Genomic DNA, 19,615 nt, shown 5'->3' on the forward strand with positions numbered 1-19,615 from the left:
AAAAGGCTTTTCTAATTTTCATATTATTTATTAAAAGCCCATGGTTTTTTCAGTGATTTAAGTCACTCCTGGTCATCATAATTCCATGCAGTTTCAAAATTTTACACAACACTCAATGGTAATTTTTGCCAGACACACAAGCCATGACTAAATGGATGTCTTCAAATAATCACTGCAACTCAGCAATACCTGGATGTATATATAACACAAACGTTTTACCCTATAGTTCTAAAAGACAGCACTGTGGAGCAAAACTAGACTTTATCAATCTCTTTAACCTTTTTCCCTAATATAAATTATTTGCTTATTACTTAGCATTTATGGTAGTGTGCTCAGTGTAATATAAATTTTCCTGTTTCTCTGTCTCAAAATGGGATTTAACAAATACAGCATTCAAAGGTAGGTAAATCAAAACTGTCCATTTCCTGTTACTTATATTGTAGCTACCATTACAGACAAGCAGACTAAAATGAGTGAAAGCATCAAACATAATACAGATACTTTCTCCTTACACTGAGTGAACAAACATTATTACCTGGGGTTTGAAATTTTGTTTTTCAAAATCAAGAGGAGTGATTCTTATCAATATAGTTAGTCACAAAGCAAGTCCTTTTGACATGCAAAATCAAGACAGAGTCTATGCATGTAAATTTTTCAATCTGATAAAAAAAGTTAAGCCACAGGAACTAGAACAGTATGACAAATAAAAACCATGATTCAAATATATTCTTTACAAAAATTCTTCATTCTTGAAGGTCTTCCATTCTCATGTAAAATAGTGATGAAAATAGACTATTGTTGTTTTTTTCATGAGTACAGTGGGCATTTTTTCAGTAGGCACTAGGTGCAAAAAAGAACTGTCAAAAAAGTGGAAGTAAAAACATCATGTACACAAAACCAGGTTAGGTTGCTTTGGGGGGTTTTGGTTGGGGTTTTTCTTTAATATGAAAGGAAATCCAAAATAGTATCAGCTATAAGCATAATAATTTTCATTAAAATGTCCATCAACCCACACCTAAATGTTCTGGGTATCACGCAACAACCAGTGAAGTATGAATTGGATACTGCCCCCACTTTAGGAGAAACCCTTAAGGCCATACAGCAGGTGAAAATTGGCAAGGCAGCTGGGTTGATGGAATTCCACCTGAAGTCTGGAAACATGGGGGCTTTGCACTCCATGCTAAATTTCACGAGTTCATACTACGCTCTTGGGAACTAGGTAAACTACCATCAGACCTTTGAGATGCAGTCATCATCACCTTGTATAAAAAGAAAGGAATTAAATCAGACTGTTCAAATTACCGTGGTATTACTCTGCTCTCCATTGCTGGCAAAATCCTGGCAAGAATACTCTTAAACAGACTAATACCCGCTATAGCAGAAGGAATTCTACCTGAAAGCCAATGTGGTTTAAGAGCCAACCAGAGTACCACAAACATGGTGTTTGTTCTCAGACAACTGCAAGAGAAGTGTAGGGAACAGAACAAAGGTCTCTATGTAACCTTTGTCAACCTCACCAAGGCTTTCAATACTGTGAGTAGAAAAGGTCTATGGCAGATTTTGGAATGTTTAGGTTGTCCCCCCAAGTTCCTTAAAATGATCATCTCACTCCATGAGGATCAGCACGGCCAAGTCAGAAATGGCAATGCACTTTCTGAGCCCTTTCTAATAACTAATGGTGTGAAACAAGGCTGCGTTCTCGCTCCTACCCTATTCACACTCTTTTTCAACATGATGCTCCAAAGGGCCATGGCAGACCTCGAGGATCAGGACAGTATCTACATTTGATACTGTACTGATGGAAGCCTATTCAACCTAAGGTGACTGAAGGCCCACACCAAGACCTTAAACCATCTTGTCCAGGAGCTGCTTTATGCTGATGACGCTGCCCTTGTTGCCCACACAGAAGTAGCTCTGCAGCGTTTAACATCCTGCTTTGCAGACGCTGCTGAGCTCTTTGGCCTGGAAGTCAGTTTAAAGAAGACAGAAGTTCTCTATCAACCGGCACCTCAGGAAGTCTTCCATCATCCCCATATCACCATTGGCCAATCAGAGCTCAAATCAGTCCAGCAGTTTAATTACCTAGGTAGCCTCATCTCCTCGGATGGTAAGATTGGCGGAGACATAGACAACAGGTTAGCAAAGGCATATAGTGCTTTCAGAAAGTTTCATAAAAGAGTTCGGCGAAATAAACACTTGAAGAAAAGTACAAAGATCAGTGTTTACAGAGCCATAGTGCTGTCTACTCTTTTATATGGTTCCAAATCATGGGTCATCTACCGCTACCACCTGTGTCTCCTAGAGCGCTTCCATCAATGCTGCCTCTGTACAATCCTAAACATCCACTGGTCAGATTTTGTGACCAATACATCTGTTCTAGAGCAAGCAGCAGTCACAAGTATTGAGGCCATGTTACTGAGAACGCAGCTGCGCTGGGCAGGGTACGTCTCAAGGATGAAGGACCACCGCCTCCCTAAGATCTTTCTTTATGGTGAACTTGCCACCAGCTGCCGCATGAGAGGAGCCTCAAAGAGAAGATACAAGGACTCCCTAAAACAACATCTCAGCCTCGGCCATATTGATCATCATAACTGGTCTACTCTGGCCTCCAATCAGGAGGTCTGGAGACACACCATCTATAATGCTGCTGATGCTTTTGAGAACGCACGCAGGATTACTCTCGAGGAGAAAAGACAATGCAGAAAGAATCGTGTCTTGCTGAATATACCACCTAAGGAGTCTTTCTGTTACGCCTTTTGCAACCGGACGTGCCTGTCTCGTATTGGCCTTTTTAGCCACCAGCGCAGTTGTGACAAACATGGATAGAGCCCTTCCCAAATCTTCGTTCGCGAAGCCTAGCCATGATGAAATGTTCTGGGTTTCTCAACTGTAAGTCAACAAACACCAAAAAACTGAGCTCTTATTATTTTAAATGCTTCCTTACCTGGAAAATCTATTTTTAAAATGGCGCACTGTGATTTTATGTAACTCACCCTTCTGAAGCCTTCAAATACTGCTTTGCCCACGTGTTAAAGTTATGAGGAATGAAGATAGTAATTTCAGTAAACTACCATTTGCAGCCACTGGCAATCAGTGTTTACAGGTGATTCCAGGGGGATGCATAATTTGGCTATCACAAAGATTTTTGGAAAAGTCACATAAAGGGTATGAGTTCACATTGCTACTTTTTGCATTTTATTTACCTGCATTAATTTCTCAAAATACAAAATAATAATAGCCTTACCACAAAGATTCTTTACATTTAGCTGCAGGAAACAACTATAGTAACAGCAAAAAAGCTAATAAATGTGCAATACATTCTAACTACTGAAATTCCTACCACTATGTATCACAATCCTCCTAGTGTCTGTTCCAAAGCCCATGACAGATGAGATTTAATTTACTTATTTTGAATAAGAACTAATATGCTTAGCACTTAAATATTGAACACATCCAGTAAAAACAGTACCTTGACTTTCTGATACTGCTGGTTCAGATTATCATCTGTGCTTTTTACTAGTCCATCCACCTGAGTTTCAATGTCTGGCTGCATTTCCAGCAGATTACCATTGACATCATCCTCCTCTCCTTCCAAAACTTGCACATCTCCTTCTTCAAAGTGTGTTCCATTCTGTTCTATAACTTTCTTAAATCTCCGGCCATGCTCCGCTTCCTTATCCACGTTTGATAACCAATCCAAAAGATTTTCTATTGTGTTTTTGCTTTCTTCCAGCTGTTCTATGGCTGCAACCTACATTAAAATTTCATAGTTTCAGTTTAGAAATCTTCTTTAAGCATCACAAAATATCATATGCAAACAGACCATTTAAAATATATTAACATTAAAGAGAATTTTTGATTGACATAGAAGTTGCTGGTTTTTTAATAAGAAAATAAACTAGCAGTTCATTAGTTACCCAAATGTTCATTAGTTACCCTACAGTTTATCAATATGTGTTGAGTTTGAGTGGCCAGGTTTTGGTATTGGGAGGGCTGCAGAGATTGCTTCTATGAGAAGCTGCCAAAAGCTTCCCCCGTGTCTGACAGAGCCAGTGCCAGCCAGACAAAAGACGGGTCCATCACTTGCCAACGCTGAGCCCACCAGCGATGGTGGTAACAACTCTGCATGAAGGGTGCATGAAAAACTGCAGCCTGAAGAGGGGTGAGAATATGTGGGAGTAACAACTCTGCAGACACTAAGATCAGTGAAGAAGGAGAGGGAGAAGGTGCTCCAGGAGCTGGAGCAGAGATTCCCCTGCAGCCCATCGTGAAGACCATGGTGGGGCAGGCTGTCCCTCTGCAGCCTATGGAGGTCTACAGTGGAGCAGAGATCCACCTGCAGCCCATGGAGATCCCCATGCTGGAGTGGGTGGATGCCCGAAGGAGGCTGCGACCCCATGGGAAGTCCGTGCTGGAGCAGGCTCCTGGCAGGATTTGTGACCCCATGGGGGACCCACACTGGAGCAGTTCCTGAAGGACTGCAGCCCCAACCTACGTTGGAGCAGTTCTTGAAGAACTGCAGCCTGTGGGAAGGACTCATCTTGGAGAAGTTCATGAAGGACTGTCTCCAATGGTACAGACCCCACAGTGGAGCACAGGAAAAGTGTGAGGAGTCCTTCCCCTGAGAAGGAAGGAGTGGCAGAGACAATGTGTGATGAACTGACTTAACCCACATTCTCCATCCCCCTGCACCAGTGTGGGAATGAGGAAGAGAATTCTGGAGCTGAACCTAGGAATAAAGGAGGGTGGAGGGAAGGTATTTTTAAGATTTAGTTTTTATTTTGCATTATCCTATTCTGATTTGATTGGTAATAAATTAATTTCCCCAAGTCAAGCCTGTTTTGCCCATGACAGTAACAGGTGAGTGATCTCTCCCTACCCTTATCTCAATCCACAAGCTTTTCATTACATTTTCTCTCCCCTATCCAGCTGAGGAGGGAAGTGACGGAATGGCTTTGGTGAGCACATGGCATCCAGACAGGATAAACCCACCACACAAGGGTAAATTGCAAGACTAGTCCCACAAGACATGTAAAAAGTTTGAATAAAGGTATGAAGTGGTTGCCTAAAAACCTTTTCTGTTTCCTGCTTAATCACTGTTGTCATAGCTTTATCGAGTTCTTTTTTGGACTCTTCTGCCTTCTGGCTAAGAAGCAAACACTTTGTCTTAGCTTCATTCAGTTTCTGCTCCAGAACAGTCTTGTCTTCTTGTGACAACTTTTCTCCATTCTCTTTCAAGAAGGTTTCAGTATTTTTCACAATCTCTGCCAGTGTCTGGGCACTTCTTCTCATGTCTTTTTGTATCTCCTTTGAGAAAAAAGAAAGCACATACAAGTAAGTAAATTATTCACCAGATCCATCCAATTAACTTTATTGGAACTCTCTCTTTTCTGGGGTAAGCACCATACTGGTCCTTTCTAACTTGGGAAAGTATATTATACATCACTAAACTGCAGATAGAATTATTAAATTTAAAGACATCAACATCTGACAATGTTCTTGCGGTTCAATCTTTTTTTTTTTTTAAATTCCAAGTCTGTTGGCTTACACTGTTATTCAGACTCAGGCCACTTTTTTTCCTTTCTTTAGAAGCTAAAATATTGCATTTCCATGATGGAGAAAAACATATGTCTTATGTTGTAGAAATCTGCTACATTGCAGTTATGAGTCTCCTGACAAATTCTTTCCATTACTATCCTAACAGAAAGCTGCTAAAAATAAAGCAACTGAATAAAAGTTAGAAAATTGTAGTTGTCTTTCCCAGTTGGAAGTTTTCCCATACTTTTTTGTTTTGTTCAGGCCAGGAATGGCATAAGAATACTTTTATTTTAGTTTTAATCAATCATAATATTTTAGTCTCAGAAGAATGTTTGCATCCATTGAATTTCACAGAGGACAGATACTTAGTTTCAGTTTATCCAAAGCAGTTTTCCTAGACTGCCTCCCAGTTATCTGAGAGGAGCTTTAATTATAACAATTATGCTGTTGAGCACATTCACCCAGTTACTGAAACAATGACATTTTTTATCTTTATATGCAGTGAACAATCTTGGAGCTGCAAGACAGAATATTTGATTCTCATTCTAGACTAAGGATTTTGCAGGAATTATGGAATAGAGTTAGGCACCTAAAACTGCAGTTCATTTTAACACTTCAGCAAGTATATTAGAAAGATTTTCCTGGGGACACTGATCAAGACAAGATGCTCCTTTGACTAAGATCTCTGTGCTCCCTTTCAAACAGCTCACTGAGGAGGAAAGCTGACTTGACATATAAAAGACCTTTTTTAACATCTATTCCCTCTTAAGACACACGTTTTCAATGGCAACTATAAGAAACCAGACAGAAAATAACAACTCGTCTGCTAGGCAGTCACAGATGATCGGGAAAAAAAAAAGGCACCATATGCTGCATCAGTTCTTCACTCCCCTAGATACCCCATTTAGGCCACAAATTCTTAAGATGGGTAAGAGATACCAAAGGGGTATGTATCTTTCCACTAACTGTAAGAAAACTTTGACAAATTAGATGTATCATTTCGAAGAATAATAAAGCAAGGCAATATGAACAAGGAAATTTCTGCCTTTATAGATTACTAAATGTGGCTCGGAGTTCTACATTATAGCCAACTACTACTAGGAGAAGGAGGAAGAAGAAGAACACCAAGTCCTTCAGTTCTTTAACTATCACAAACTCAATATCAGTCAGGACATAGTCAAAGCTTATAGATTACTGGTAACAGCTGAAGAGCAAGGAAAGCAAGCAAACTGAAAGGGCTTTGTTACATGAGGATACCAAAGAGATTATAAGAAACACTAATAAAAACCAGAATTCAAACCAAAACAAGAGTGAGGCAATGGAAAGCCTCAGGCAAGAGAAAGCCTTGCAGCAAAATTTTTCAAAATACTGTGAACAGGAATAAACACACCCTGATACCAGTTAAAAAGCTGGTTGAATTATTTTAGCATAAAAAAACTTGTGATTTTATCACATTTGACAGGAACAATCTTAAACTAATATATTAACAAAATTCATGCCTGCTTCAAGAGTGCTTCCTTAAATGTGCAGTACATACTCTTTATTCTGGTGTCTCCTCATTTGGAAGTTTCTGTTCTCCCACTGGCACATACTGGAGTGTAGTCACGGGCAGCAGTTTAAATGCAAGCCACTAAGCCTTTACTTTCCGTAGGTCAAACAAATCTGTTTTATTCTCCTCTCACATGACAAGTCTTGTTACTCAACAAAAGAGTCTAGTCACTCTCCTCTGCACTCAGTCTTCTTTAACTTCTCTGACTAGAATTGTGCCTACCTCCTGTTTGGTCTGGCATTGTTCCAGCTCAGCCTTGCTGTCTCCAATAACAAGAGACTCTCGCTGTCCAATGAGTCGATTTTCAGTCTGCGTAAGCAAATCACAGATTTCCTGCAGTTTCTCTTTGCATTCCTGCTGCCGTTCAGCCACATCCTACATTAGAGCCAAGTACAATTGAACAATAAAACAAAAAGTCCTCACTTCAGGAATCAATAGACACACTAATAAGTATTAGAATATCTTTGAACATCAATATTGCAAAGCAATAATTTTAAAAGTATGCTGTAAACATGATAGCAGTGGTACAAAGAGCAAGATGAACATACAGAAGTTATGGATAAACCTCAAATATGTTGTAAGTAAAAGAGACCATGTTTGATGGAATTGCCCAATAGTAGTCTGGCCATGCACATATGTGAAAGATGAAATCTCCAAATGACAAGAGTGAAAATCCAGTTTCTTAACCACTTGGAACCTGTGATAAACACTATTAATTCTGAAAAAAGGACATCAAAACAGAGGTTAGTTGTGAATGTGAGTTAGCTCTTGTTGGTATGCAAAATATGTTACCTGAATAGAAACTGTGGACTTTTTAAGCAGTACAGTAGAACAAAACATGCAAGCTCATTATTGTTACAAAATCCTAGAAATCTTATCTGTGCCTTTCCTATACTCAATTTTGTGCTTCTTTCACAAAATATGGTGGAAACAAATGTTCTTAGAATGACAAAATAATACAAAGTCTACAGAATGCTAAGGCACTTTTCATTATGCATAAAATGGGGGCTGAGGTGGTGATTCTGAGTCTTAAGAGTGCTTCTGTAAGAGGAGATGTAATTATGCTGCAGTATCTTATCAGCCTCCTTTTACCCTACAAAGGCTGCTTACACTTGCCAACTGCATCCATGCCAACTGTCACAACTTGACTCAGAGCTTTCCCAGTGCCCATGCCTAGAACTGCAAATATCTTGGCTGATTTACTCATATATTTGTCCCTCTAACCTGTCTCAGTCAAAACAAGCCATACTGGCCAGGATTTTAACAAATCTGGTTCTTTAACTATAAAGATAAGCACACTAATATAAATATAAGCAGACAACCTGGCCAATTAAAGGAAAAGAAAATCAAGACATAAGTGATAAGCAATGGTGCGATAGTAAATTCAGTGATTAATATAGCTCAAATCAATTACTGATATAGCTGCTAAAGAACCAACACTTGTGAAAAATCTCAAGTAAATTTCTCTCATGGCTACAAAGAGCAGACCCGTGTCTGTCCATAATCTAATATGCTGTTTCTGTGACTATACCAAGAAAGGCAAAAATGATAATTCACCAAACTTGATCCATACCAACTTTGTGGAAGTACTAAAGTATCTGTAGTAAAAAGGGAAAAGATAGGAATACATTCAATACTGCATGCTGGTATTCAAATTCCTCATCCATAGACAAAACACTTAGTGCACATTTACACAGAAAAGCAAACCTTCTGAGCACCCAGCTCTTGCACTGCCTGTAACTGAGTCTCTAAACTTTCCACTTGAGAAGTTATTGCTTCCTGTGCTTCCTGAAAAGATTTCTGGGTGGTATTTAAGAGCCTCAGCAGCTGTTTGCTCTGGCTAGGAGAAAGATCTTCAGCATGTTCAGAAATGAAAAACTGAACATCAAATGCAGTGGACTCCAGTTGCATTTTTTCACAGCTGAACTCTGCAGCATTGTTCTGTAAATGAAGTGAAGGGAATTACTAGCAATGAAGAAAAAAGTCAGTACAAATAAACCACAAGTATCCCTATCAACTTTTCTTAGCCCCTGTTCCAAAATGCTTTTGCTAGACAGTTTGGCCACAGTAAATCAAAACTCAGAATCATTCTGATTTATTCAGCTATGACATTAGAATTCGTGCATGGTTTCTCTCAGGACAGTCTGTTTTCAAGTAACAAATAATGTGATCTTGCACATGGCTATTTCTTTACTCTCTCATGGATGTCTCACAACTGACTGTCATTTAACTATGGAAGATTTATGGCAAGTTAGGTGTAACATTTCAATGTGCTAGGTCTGAAGACCCAGAAATGTCAAAATATTTACTTGAAATCATTCTTATTCTTAAGTTCACAAAGAGAAGTCCCATTCCTAGCAATGGGGCAAATTCTGCCAGTAGTTACATATTGTGGAACCCCTATGAGATTACCATGTATATCAGAACTTTATTAAAGCACATAAAAACAATTAAAATAAGTTTTATTCATACATACAGAGGTATAGGAACTTTACTAGAAATTTGATCTGATTTGTTTTTCATGATGATGAATTTATGGAGTGTGTAATGAAGGAACTTTTTATCCTAACTTGTGCTCTCACATATAATTGATTTGAAAGGTAATTAAATTTCGGTAAAGATTCTGAACCTTATGCATAAAAATCCAATCACTGAAATATTTGTATTATAAATCAGATTTCCAAAAGTTTCAGATTTACTGTAAAGACAGTAAGCAGAACCAATAGCTTTCTCAGTAATCCTAACTTTATCAAACATTTTTTGCAAGGGAAAACGCAAATCAACAAGATTTTATTACTGGATTATCAAGTAGTTGTTTCTTAAGTAATTACTTCTAGCCATCTGTTTAAGTGATAAAGATTAATGAGCCTGAATACAAAACCTAGCTAATAATTCATAGTGAGGAGCAATATTTATCAGAAGCACCAACACCTGCCATAAAGAATACTTACTTTAAATAGCTGTAAGCTTCTCTTCATCTCTTCTATATCATTAGTATTCATGGTGAAGTCATTAATTATTTTACTGTTCTCTGTGATCCAGTCTGAAAATCTCTGCAGTTTACTTAAAAGTTGCTGGTGTAATATTCCAAGCTTAGACTGGAAAGGGAAGTTGTATATTTATTTGTGCTCCGGGAGTCTAGTCACACTTTCTACCATATTGAATTGAATCATACATGTATTTTTATACTAAGATGAAACAAAAGAAAGCAAAACCAAATTCCTTCATTTTAGCCCAATTACCTTGAAGAAAACCAAGGTAAAAACATACATTGATAAAAACATACCATTTCTGAGTCAACAGCATAGAGTACTTGTTTTGCTCGTTTCGAAGATGTATCACAGACCACCAAAAATGCTTCCTGTAAATAGTCATAGCTTATCTTTAGCTCTTTAAGTTTCTCTTCTGGAATATCCCTGTTACAAAACTTTAAGAATTCTTCCGTTGACTTCATGTCCTTTTTTAGGACAATTGCAAACGTAGCCAGTCCTGATTCAAATGACTATGAAAAGAATATATATAGAATGGATTAAGTTACTAAGAAAGACATTTTAATCTGCATTACATTAATTACATTCCGAATCATGGGTCATCTACCGCCACCATCTACGTCTCCTAGAGCGCTTCCATCAACGCTGCCTCCGTTCAATCTTAAACATCCACTGGTCAGATTATGTGACCAATACATCTGTTCTAGAGCAAGCAGCTGTCACAAGTATTGAGGCCATGTTACTGAGAACGCAGCTGCGATGGGCAGGGCACGTCTCCAGGATGAAGGACCACCGCCTCCCTAAGATCCTGCTCTATGGTGAACTTGCCACTGGCTGCCGCATGAGAGGAGCCCCGAAGAAAAGATACAAGGACTCCCTGAAACAACATCTCAGCCTTGGCCATATTGATCACCATAACTGGTCTACTCTGGCCTCAAATCGGGAGGCCTGGAGACACACCATCTATAACGCAGCTGTCTCCTTCGAGAACACACGCAGGATCACTCTCGAGGAAAAAAGGCAGCGCAGAAAGAACCGTGTATTGCAGAATACACCATCTAAGGAGTCTTTCTGCTGTGCCTTTTGCAATCGGATATGTCTGTCACGTATTGGCCTCATAAGCCACCAGTGCGCCTGTAGCAAATGTGGATAGAGCCTTCCCAAATCTTCGTTCGCGAAGCCTAGCCATGACATTAATTACATTTTAAGTCTCTCTTTGTTTAATCTAAGGGCTATTCCTAGCACCCATTACTGAAGTACAAGCATAAAGAACACTTTACTTACCTCTAGCTGTTTCAGTTCATTTCTTAGTATTTCCAGGTTGTTACTAACAGGCTGCTGGTTATCTAGGTGGCTTTTCATATCTTGAAGCACTGCCAAATGTCCTTGTATTTTCTCTATTAACGTTAAACATTGCTGTATTCCATCAAACTGAAAATGAGTTTTAAAAATAAGAGAAGGTTTTCCAAACTGACAGAATTGAAAATTAGCAATAAAAGTCCTTGGGTTTATGATGATTAATTTTAAATTTATCATTTAATTTTTCAACCATTTTTCCAGTTCAATTATTTTCTCCAGTATTTGGAAGGATTCATGCAATTCCTTTAATATAGGACACTGAGAACATATCAGCTGTTGTTACTCACCATGCTAGTGTGGGCATCTTCCAGGACTGCTTCTTTTGTTTTGAAAACAGACTCAGTAAAGCCTTTGGATGGGCTGTCTGTCTTCCCATGCTCCTGGTCACTTTTCCAAGCAACAGTTGCATTATCTGCCAATGTTTTCTCTTTAGTAATTTCTGATCCAAACTCTGATTGTTCTGTTGATAAAAGAGTACAAAGTCCACCTACTTTTCCTTTATCCTCATGTTCTGTGGTGGTACCAGCAACCTGTGAGGTCATAAGCAAACCACTTATCATCTCCTCTAATTTGCTTGTACTTTCATCTCCAGGTGAGATTTGAAAAATCTCCAGAAGTTCAGAAATAGTCAGCTTAGGAACAGGAGCTTTCACGTCTGTTTCATTCCTCCTTTTATCTACATCAGTCATCTTTTGCTTGCAGGATTCCTGCTTCAGAATATCATGAAGAAGATCAGGACTTCTATAATCAGGCCAAAGCAATGAAGGAGCATCACTGTCCTTGGGCTCTGTACGCGGCGTGGTAAACATTAATGCAGTTCTACCAGAACTGCTTGTTTGCTTGAGATTTGACCCACTAGACTTTTCACTCACAAGCTGGGTGCTTCTAACCATAGTGAGTAAATTTTGCATTAAAGTTTTGGTATCAGAGTAACTTAAATGTTCAGCTTCCTGCTTGCAGTAAGCACATCCCATTTTCAATTTCCTTTGTAATATATTCTGTAAGTCTTCCATTAGTGTGTCAGATATTTCTGGTGATCGTGAAATACCTTCCTTTACTTGAAAATCTTTGCAGGGTCCCGTTTCCTTTTGCAATGACTCCATGGACATTTGGTTTTTGAAACCATTTCCAAGGGAGAAAGTCTCACTGGCCATGAAATTTTCTCCCTTTTTGTTTTTCAGCATCTCATATTCTTTCTGGGCACCATAATTCAAGTCAGCTCCTATGCTACTCGGAATTGCAGAAGAAACATCAGTGGTATGGGTAAGTCTCCCAGAAGATAGCACTTCACTTCCATCCCCTGATTCTCTGGCATCCTCGATACTTCCTAAAGCATCTGGTTTTATGGGGGAAATTTCACTGTCATTGCTGCTTCTGTGTTCTGAAGAGTCTTTAAGAACATTGGCAGTATTTTGACAGATAACTCTCCCTGTTTCTTTAGTTATGCTAATTTCCTTTGGTTTCACTGTATCCCTTGGGGGAAAAGAGTAAGCGTTAAATTCACTTGAATGCATTTCTTCTGTATTTAGCATAAAATCTTTTTCAATCTCTATACCTTTTTTCTCTCTTTCTGTGTCCTCAAAACAGGAGAATTCAGTTTTATCCAGTTCTGAATGGCCACCTTCTTTTATGCCTTTTGTATATTGTTTTAAAGAAGGAGGAACGTTAGCATCTCTCCTAAATTCATCTGATCTCGCAACTCCAATGTCAAAGAAAGCTTGATCAACAGTTACTTTTTCTTTACTCACAACAGAAGTTTCTCTATCAGCTTTAATTACTGATGCATCAAATATTTCCCCAAGGCTTTCCATCTGAATGGGACTTTTACTTAGTCCCATGATATCACATTCCTCTGTAATATTTTCTCTATTTTTACTTTCTGAAAGAATTTCGAAACCTCTTCCTATTTGACCATGCTTCCAACTGGTGACTGGATCTACTGGGTCCCTAAGTGAGCTATCATTATCATCATTCACATAACACATATCTATAGGAAATTTATTGTCCATTTGGGATGAACTTTCCGTTAGTTGTTCCATATAATTTAATACTTTTTCCTCTGCAACTACTGCTTCTTTCTGTCTTTGCCCATGATTTGAATCCAACATTGGCATGCTACTGTTGTCTTTATTCATGCTATCAGTAAAGCATTCTGAGAGAAGCAAATTTGACCAAGTACTTTCATCATTATCAGTAGCTTGCTTTGTTATCAGGTAGGCTGTTACACTGACATCAGATTTCACAATACCATCAAGAAGCTGAGAACCTGGAACCTTAAGCCGTGTTTCATTATTTCCTTCACTTGTAGAGAACGCCCATTTAGTGCCAAGGGTATTTTCCAACTGAATAGGCTCAGTAGTATCTTGTGACATGTGTTTATTTTTGACATAAGTCCCATATTCATCTTCTGTTTCCTGCTGTCTGTCTTCTTCGCTTGTACATGAAATATCAACATATCTTTCCTCAGAAACATGTGACATTGATTCACATTTTCCTGAAGATAGATTTCCATTTTCCTGGTTAGACTGGAATTGCGAAGTATATCCTGTCTTGTGGCCTAAAGAATAGCAACAGTCATCAATATTCTGATTACGTTCATTGCTTCTTTCTACATCTCCTAAGGAAATTAACAGGTGGTCACCTTTATCTACACACTGATGATGTGAATTAAAAATATCCATTTCATCTTCACTGTCAGAATCAGTGTCAGAGTCATCATAACTATCATAATCCTCCTCAGAATCTTCCCCCTCCTGTGTACCTTCAGATTCATCCTCATAAGAATCACTTTCTGCTTTCATTTCAACTTGCTCATTTCTGTCTTGTACATCTGCTTCATACATCTCCTGTAAAGAACTTATGCCTCCCTCTTTTCTTCCTTCACTCTCCACAGTAACTGGTAACTCTTGCTCCTTCTCTCCAAAACTCCCTTTTCTTTCCCTTTCCTCCTTAGGGATTCTTCCCATGGCTTTGGCACTTGGAGAAGCTGTATTTATGCTCTCAGGTTGCCTTTTCTCGTATACATGGACATTCTCTTTAGCATTAGCTCCAAGTTCTTGAAAAGAGGTGGTCTCTTCTCTTAGGGCTATTAGACCACCTCTCTCCTCCAGAAAAACTAATGGAACTGATCTTCCAGCCAGTTCTGGCTCTGGTGTATCATCATCCCCCAATTTCAAGGTATCAAACCCCTTATCACCTTGAGAAGTGTCAGAGGAATCATCATCATCAATTTGAGGAGTATTATAGACATCACTGTCGTCATCATCAGCCTGAGGTGTTTCATAGGCGTCATCGTCATCCTCATCAAACTGAGAGCTGTCATCTTCAGAGGCTCCCTCACCGCACTCTTGCTGCAAGCAGGTACTTTCAAGCTGTGGAATGCCATCACTCCCATCTACTGACGAGTCAGAACTAGTGTAACATGGCACTAACCTGTGGAATGTAAGATCACTTTCTTCTACTGTCAGCCCTTGTGCAGTGCTGTTACTGTCCCCCATAGCTGGTCCATCGTGTATAAGAGTATCACCACCCAACAAAGGCCTGTGGTGCACGTCTCTGCTGTCTTCTAGACACAGTTTATTCTGAAAATCAATACAATCCTCCAATGACGGCCTTCTATGTATATAAAGATAGCCCTCTAGGGATGGTCTGTTAGGTACATCAGCATATTCCTGTAGAGGTTGCTCACTGTATCCATTGTCTTCGAACTGTAGTGTGTCACCACACTGACTAACAAATTCTTCTGGAAGTCTATATACAGTGTCTGCACTGATGGATGAACAAAGACTTCTCTGAAAATCGTCTTTCTTACTGTTATCCAACACCATTCTGCTACTGTCAGCTTGCAATATGTGAGGCCTGTATTCTGTGCACCTTTCCAGCTCTCTCCAGGTTTTCTTATCTGACAAATCATCCACATTCAAGGAATTTTGTAGGCTTTTATCACTCCTGTTTTCATTACCCAGACTGTCACCCATATAAATCGCTTCCTTCCCTGTTTCTGAAATAAGATTTGGATTGAAGTCATTTGGAAGATACCCCTCAATACTTCCTGAATTTGCCTGCTGATTGTTATGCTTATACAGTTCTGTCCACTTAGAAACCTCCAAAAAACCTCTGAGTGCATTTCTGTTCATGGAATTTTGAGCGTTACTTACTACATTTCTGAGTTCTGCAGGGAGAGTTAACAGCATCTCCTGTGTATATTCTGATTGCTCAGTGTCAATAGCATTGCAAACATCTGGTCCGCACTCATGGAGATCTTCTTGCGAAGGTATGTAATTCCCCAAATCACCAAACTGATTTAATTTCCTGCTTTTAGAAGCATTCTCAACACCCGAAAGGTCACCCTGAACACTGTCTGCTGACTTTAGGTTAATTCCTTTCGAGCTTACATATTTGTTACTTAACTCCATTTCTGACACACCAGCACTGTATGCAGCACCATCACCTTCCAGCAACATATTGATTGCTTCTTGCAGTTGTCCATCATATAACAAAAGTCTTCCTCCAGTGTTTGCATCCATATAACTATTTACCATCAGGTAAGATATGAATAGATTCTTAGCTTGATCTAAATTATGACATACAGGGTCGTCTGTGCCACAATCTTCATGTTCCTCCTCACAGTCATGAAATACAGATTGGAGAAATTCATACGTTGATAACCATTTTGCAGCATTTTTACAAGGGGACTTTAATTCTTCTACATTGGGCATTTTATCTGGTAAAGTCACATTGGTCAAAACAGATACAGTATTGCTATCTATGATCCCTGATTCTGCAGCCTTGTCAAGACTGATTATTTCACAAGTTTCTGGAATGTAAAGTGCAGCTATTTTCTTTCTATCATTCAGTATTTTGAATGCCAGCTCATTTGTTATCATATCTTGGTGCAAAGAAGTTGATACAGGGAATATTTCACCAGTGTGAGGCCAAATTAATCCCACAAAGCCCTTCTGTGCTTCCAATACCAGCAGGGCACTGGTAGATGATATTAAGTTGCATTGTACAGCTTCATCAACAGTCAACCGTTGTCCTGAATTTTGACAAAGGATTCCACCCGTCTGAACCTGATGTGTGAGGATCCCGCAAGCAGTGTCCTGATCTATCACCCCTTGTCTCATGGCCTCTTCCACAGTCATTCGTTTCCCTAAGTCAGGGTCAATGATACCTCCAGACATTAACTGAGCACCCAGCATCCTGAACATTGTTTCCCGATCAATGAGCCCTTCATGAGCTGCCCTCAAAATAGTTATCCTCCTTCCACATTTGAACACAATTCTACCTTTTTCCTGTGGTTTCACAGGTAGGAGTCTTAACCCTGTTTCTTCATGTATTATGCTTCTATGAATCATCTGTTCAAGGGAAATTTTCTCAGCACAGTTGGGGTCTATGAGATCTTTACATGTGTCTTGTCTTTCCAGGAGTTTTGCATATAATGTTGGAGAAATCAAGTTTCTCTGGAAAGCACTCTGAAAAGTCAGCTTATCTCCAGTAGATGGCAAAATCAAATACCCACTTGAAAGCTGATTCTCAAGAATTTTAATAGCCAAAGGTTCTGAAATTAGACCTTGTTCTAAAACTGAAACAACTGGAATATTTGATAATGATGATTCTGAAATAAGCTTTTTTGCATTACTTAATTCCTGCAACTGCAATAGAATCTGCTCATCAATTAAGGCATGAGCTTTAGCTTCTTCCAAATCATAACACACTCCTAATTCTGGAGAAATGATTCCAGAAAAAATCAGCTGGCTCTCGAGCAATCTAATTCCAGTGTCATAGTCAAGAAAACCTCTTAAAATAGACTGAAAGACTGAAAAGACTTCTCCAGTAGTTTGATCAATGACACCAGCAATGACTTTATTCACCTAGAAAGGAATATAAAAGAGAATATATCAATATTTTTGGACTATATATTTTAAATTTTCATTTGATTTTGAATGCATGATAAGCAGAAAAACATGTACTTACCAGGCCTGGAGAAATGCTGTGAATGTTAGCAGCTCAAATGCGCAAGTGATCTATGTCAGTCACTCAATAGCACACGATGTGATAAAAGATTTAAAATCAACATGCATCTGTGAATTGAAAACCTATGCTTTGCATACATACATAGGGTTAGTGAAAGATAATAGAAGATATGATCGCAGAGTGAGCAAATAGAACATATACCTGAAAGGCAAATTTTCATGCTATAAATGTCTTGTGAAAGGTTAGAATATTTGGAAACAGTATGTGATTCAACACAACCATGCTATTCATGTTTACAGCATACAGCACTTCTGTATATACGCTCAACAATATGGAATCAGATACTCTAGCACCAAATATTGCATTTAGTTTGCATGAAAAGCATGAAGTCAGTTCCGCAACATTATCTGAACTCATTACACAGACACTGCCTGTATATGTATATGAGAACACTCCTTTGCAAGATAATTTTTGAGAACTCCATATTTAAAACTAATATCCATCAACAAATGTATTTGTAGTGCCTCAGAGCTAATCATGTTATGTGTTCCCATTTTCAAATGTAGAAAAATTTTAAGAAAAACTGAAAGTAGATCTCGTCTAGGACATTTCTGAATGATATATGGGAGAGATTATCATGTTATTTTATGGTGTCATTTTTGCAGCAGAAACGCAGGTTTATTTAGCAGTCAAAGAATGGCTTTTAAGAGAAGAGTTAAGAGATGAATGATTTGTTTATCTTTCTTCATGCAAGGCACACATTATTAAGACTCTTCACAAAAGAAGTCTGATGAGTAGAATTCATATGCACAGGTGAGGTCACACACAGTATTTTACGGAAAATACATAACACCTTCAGTCAACTAAATCTCAAGTTTCTTCCACACACTGTTAGTTGCAGCTTCTTCTTTTGCTGATCATGTGGGGTTCAAAAACCATGCAGTAAAACTCAAGAGAGACTGAAATCTAAGTTTCTATTTTGTTACCTTTTCTTCCATCTTTTCATCACTCAGATACTGCGCTTCCTGCAGCTGCTTTAAAGCTTCATTGGATAACAAGCTGTAGCTCTCCTGGAGAGATCTGACTTGCTTTTCCATTTCATGTCTTTCTTCATCGGTCATTCTATTATGAAAAAAGAAAGGATCTCTTTGGGTAATTCATAACCTATTGGGAGTGATCTACCTACCTTTACTTTAAAAAGTGGGGCAGAAATTGGTACAAGTAATCTGGAAAAAATACAGCCTAATTATGGAGATGGTCAAGAAAGCTACAAACTGCTTGTAGTTAATCAGGAAAAGAAGCATTTAACCTTTGCATGTCCCTTTGTCTACTGATTCTCAAAGACAGGTAACAAAACTAGCAAGCAGTCATGAGATATTTCAGCAATTTAATATCTTAAACAGTTTTTTTTCAGACACAGATGAAACAACCTTGTGACATATAGTTCAAGTAGTAATTTGTTATGAATTTGTAAATTATTTTGACTCCAAATAAAAATTCAAATATCTAATATTTTTAAGCCGACCAGAGTTATATAAAACAAGCCAAGTTCTTGAAATTGACAAAACTGCACCAAGCTTCATCAAACAGGAAGGCAAAAAACTCCCAAACTCACATACTTGCACATGAAATGCAACTGGAACTGTAATACGAGGACAGGATTTATTTTTAACCAAACAGTATGTATTGATTCAATTCATTTATATTATTTGAAAAATAAAAAATGGCATACTTATCACTGTGCTTAGCTAAAAATGACTGAGTAGTCTGCAGAGCTTCAGCTATTTGTTCTTTCTTGGTTGACATTTCATGCAGGGAAATCTGAAAAAGAAGCAAACTGTGTTCAAGACTTAACTATGTACATAAATAAAACAAACAAACAACATAGTATTTTTATCTGGAACTAATCTCAATAATGTAAGAGTTGGATTTTTTTTAAATACTAGCTATCCTTAGAGCAATATTATTTATTATGTAACTGTATCATTTACATATGGATAAGTCATTGTGCTGTGCCTTTTCATTTAGTAAGCTGTTTGTATTAGAAGACTATCAAGCAAAACAAATAGAATTTATTTTAAAATGTTATTTGTATGAAAATTAACCAATCATTTAAAATCACTTATAGTTGGCACATTTTAAAACAGCTTTATAAAGGTATGTGTACAATGGTCACGTTCAAGAAGTTGCTCACCAAAATGAA

The 19,615-nt window shown here is 38.3% G+C and overlaps 1 protein-coding gene across 9 annotated transcripts in view; it reads right to left on the reverse strand.

The window, feature by feature from the left end:
- Window positions 1-19,615, reverse strand: part of LOC108497133 (dystonin-like) — a 216,625-nt gene that overhangs the window by 101,792 nt on the left and 95,218 nt on the right. For 8 of the 9 annotated variants that reach the window (XM_017814501.1, XM_017814500.1, XM_017814507.1 and 5 more), the window contains 10 exons: window positions 19,145-19,233; window positions 18,399-18,534; window positions 11,724-17,309; window positions 11,362-11,508; window positions 10,374-10,589; window positions 10,039-10,185; window positions 8,795-9,028; window positions 7,310-7,462; window positions 5,074-5,307; window positions 3,470-3,751 (listed from right to left, as the gene is read on the reverse strand). In XM_017814501.1, coding sequence (XP_017669990.1) covers window positions 3,470-3,751; window positions 5,074-5,307; window positions 7,310-7,462; window positions 8,795-9,028; window positions 10,039-10,185; window positions 10,374-10,589; window positions 11,362-11,508; window positions 11,724-17,309; window positions 18,399-18,534; window positions 19,145-19,233 — 7,224 coding nt within the window. The remainder of the gene's footprint in view (window positions 1-3,469; window positions 3,752-5,073; window positions 5,308-7,309; window positions 7,463-8,794; window positions 9,029-10,038; window positions 10,186-10,373; window positions 10,590-11,361; window positions 11,509-11,723; window positions 17,310-18,398; window positions 18,535-19,144; window positions 19,234-19,615) is intronic. The other variant, XM_017814504.1, reaches the window with a different exon arrangement.

This window comes from Lepidothrix coronata, unplaced genomic scaffold, assembly GCF_001604755.1.
Source record: "Lepidothrix coronata isolate B3197 unplaced genomic scaffold, Lepidothrix_coronata-1.0 Scaffold45, whole genome shotgun sequence".
NCBI classification, from domain to species: domain Eukaryota; kingdom Metazoa; phylum Chordata; class Aves; order Passeriformes; family Pipridae; genus Lepidothrix; species Lepidothrix coronata.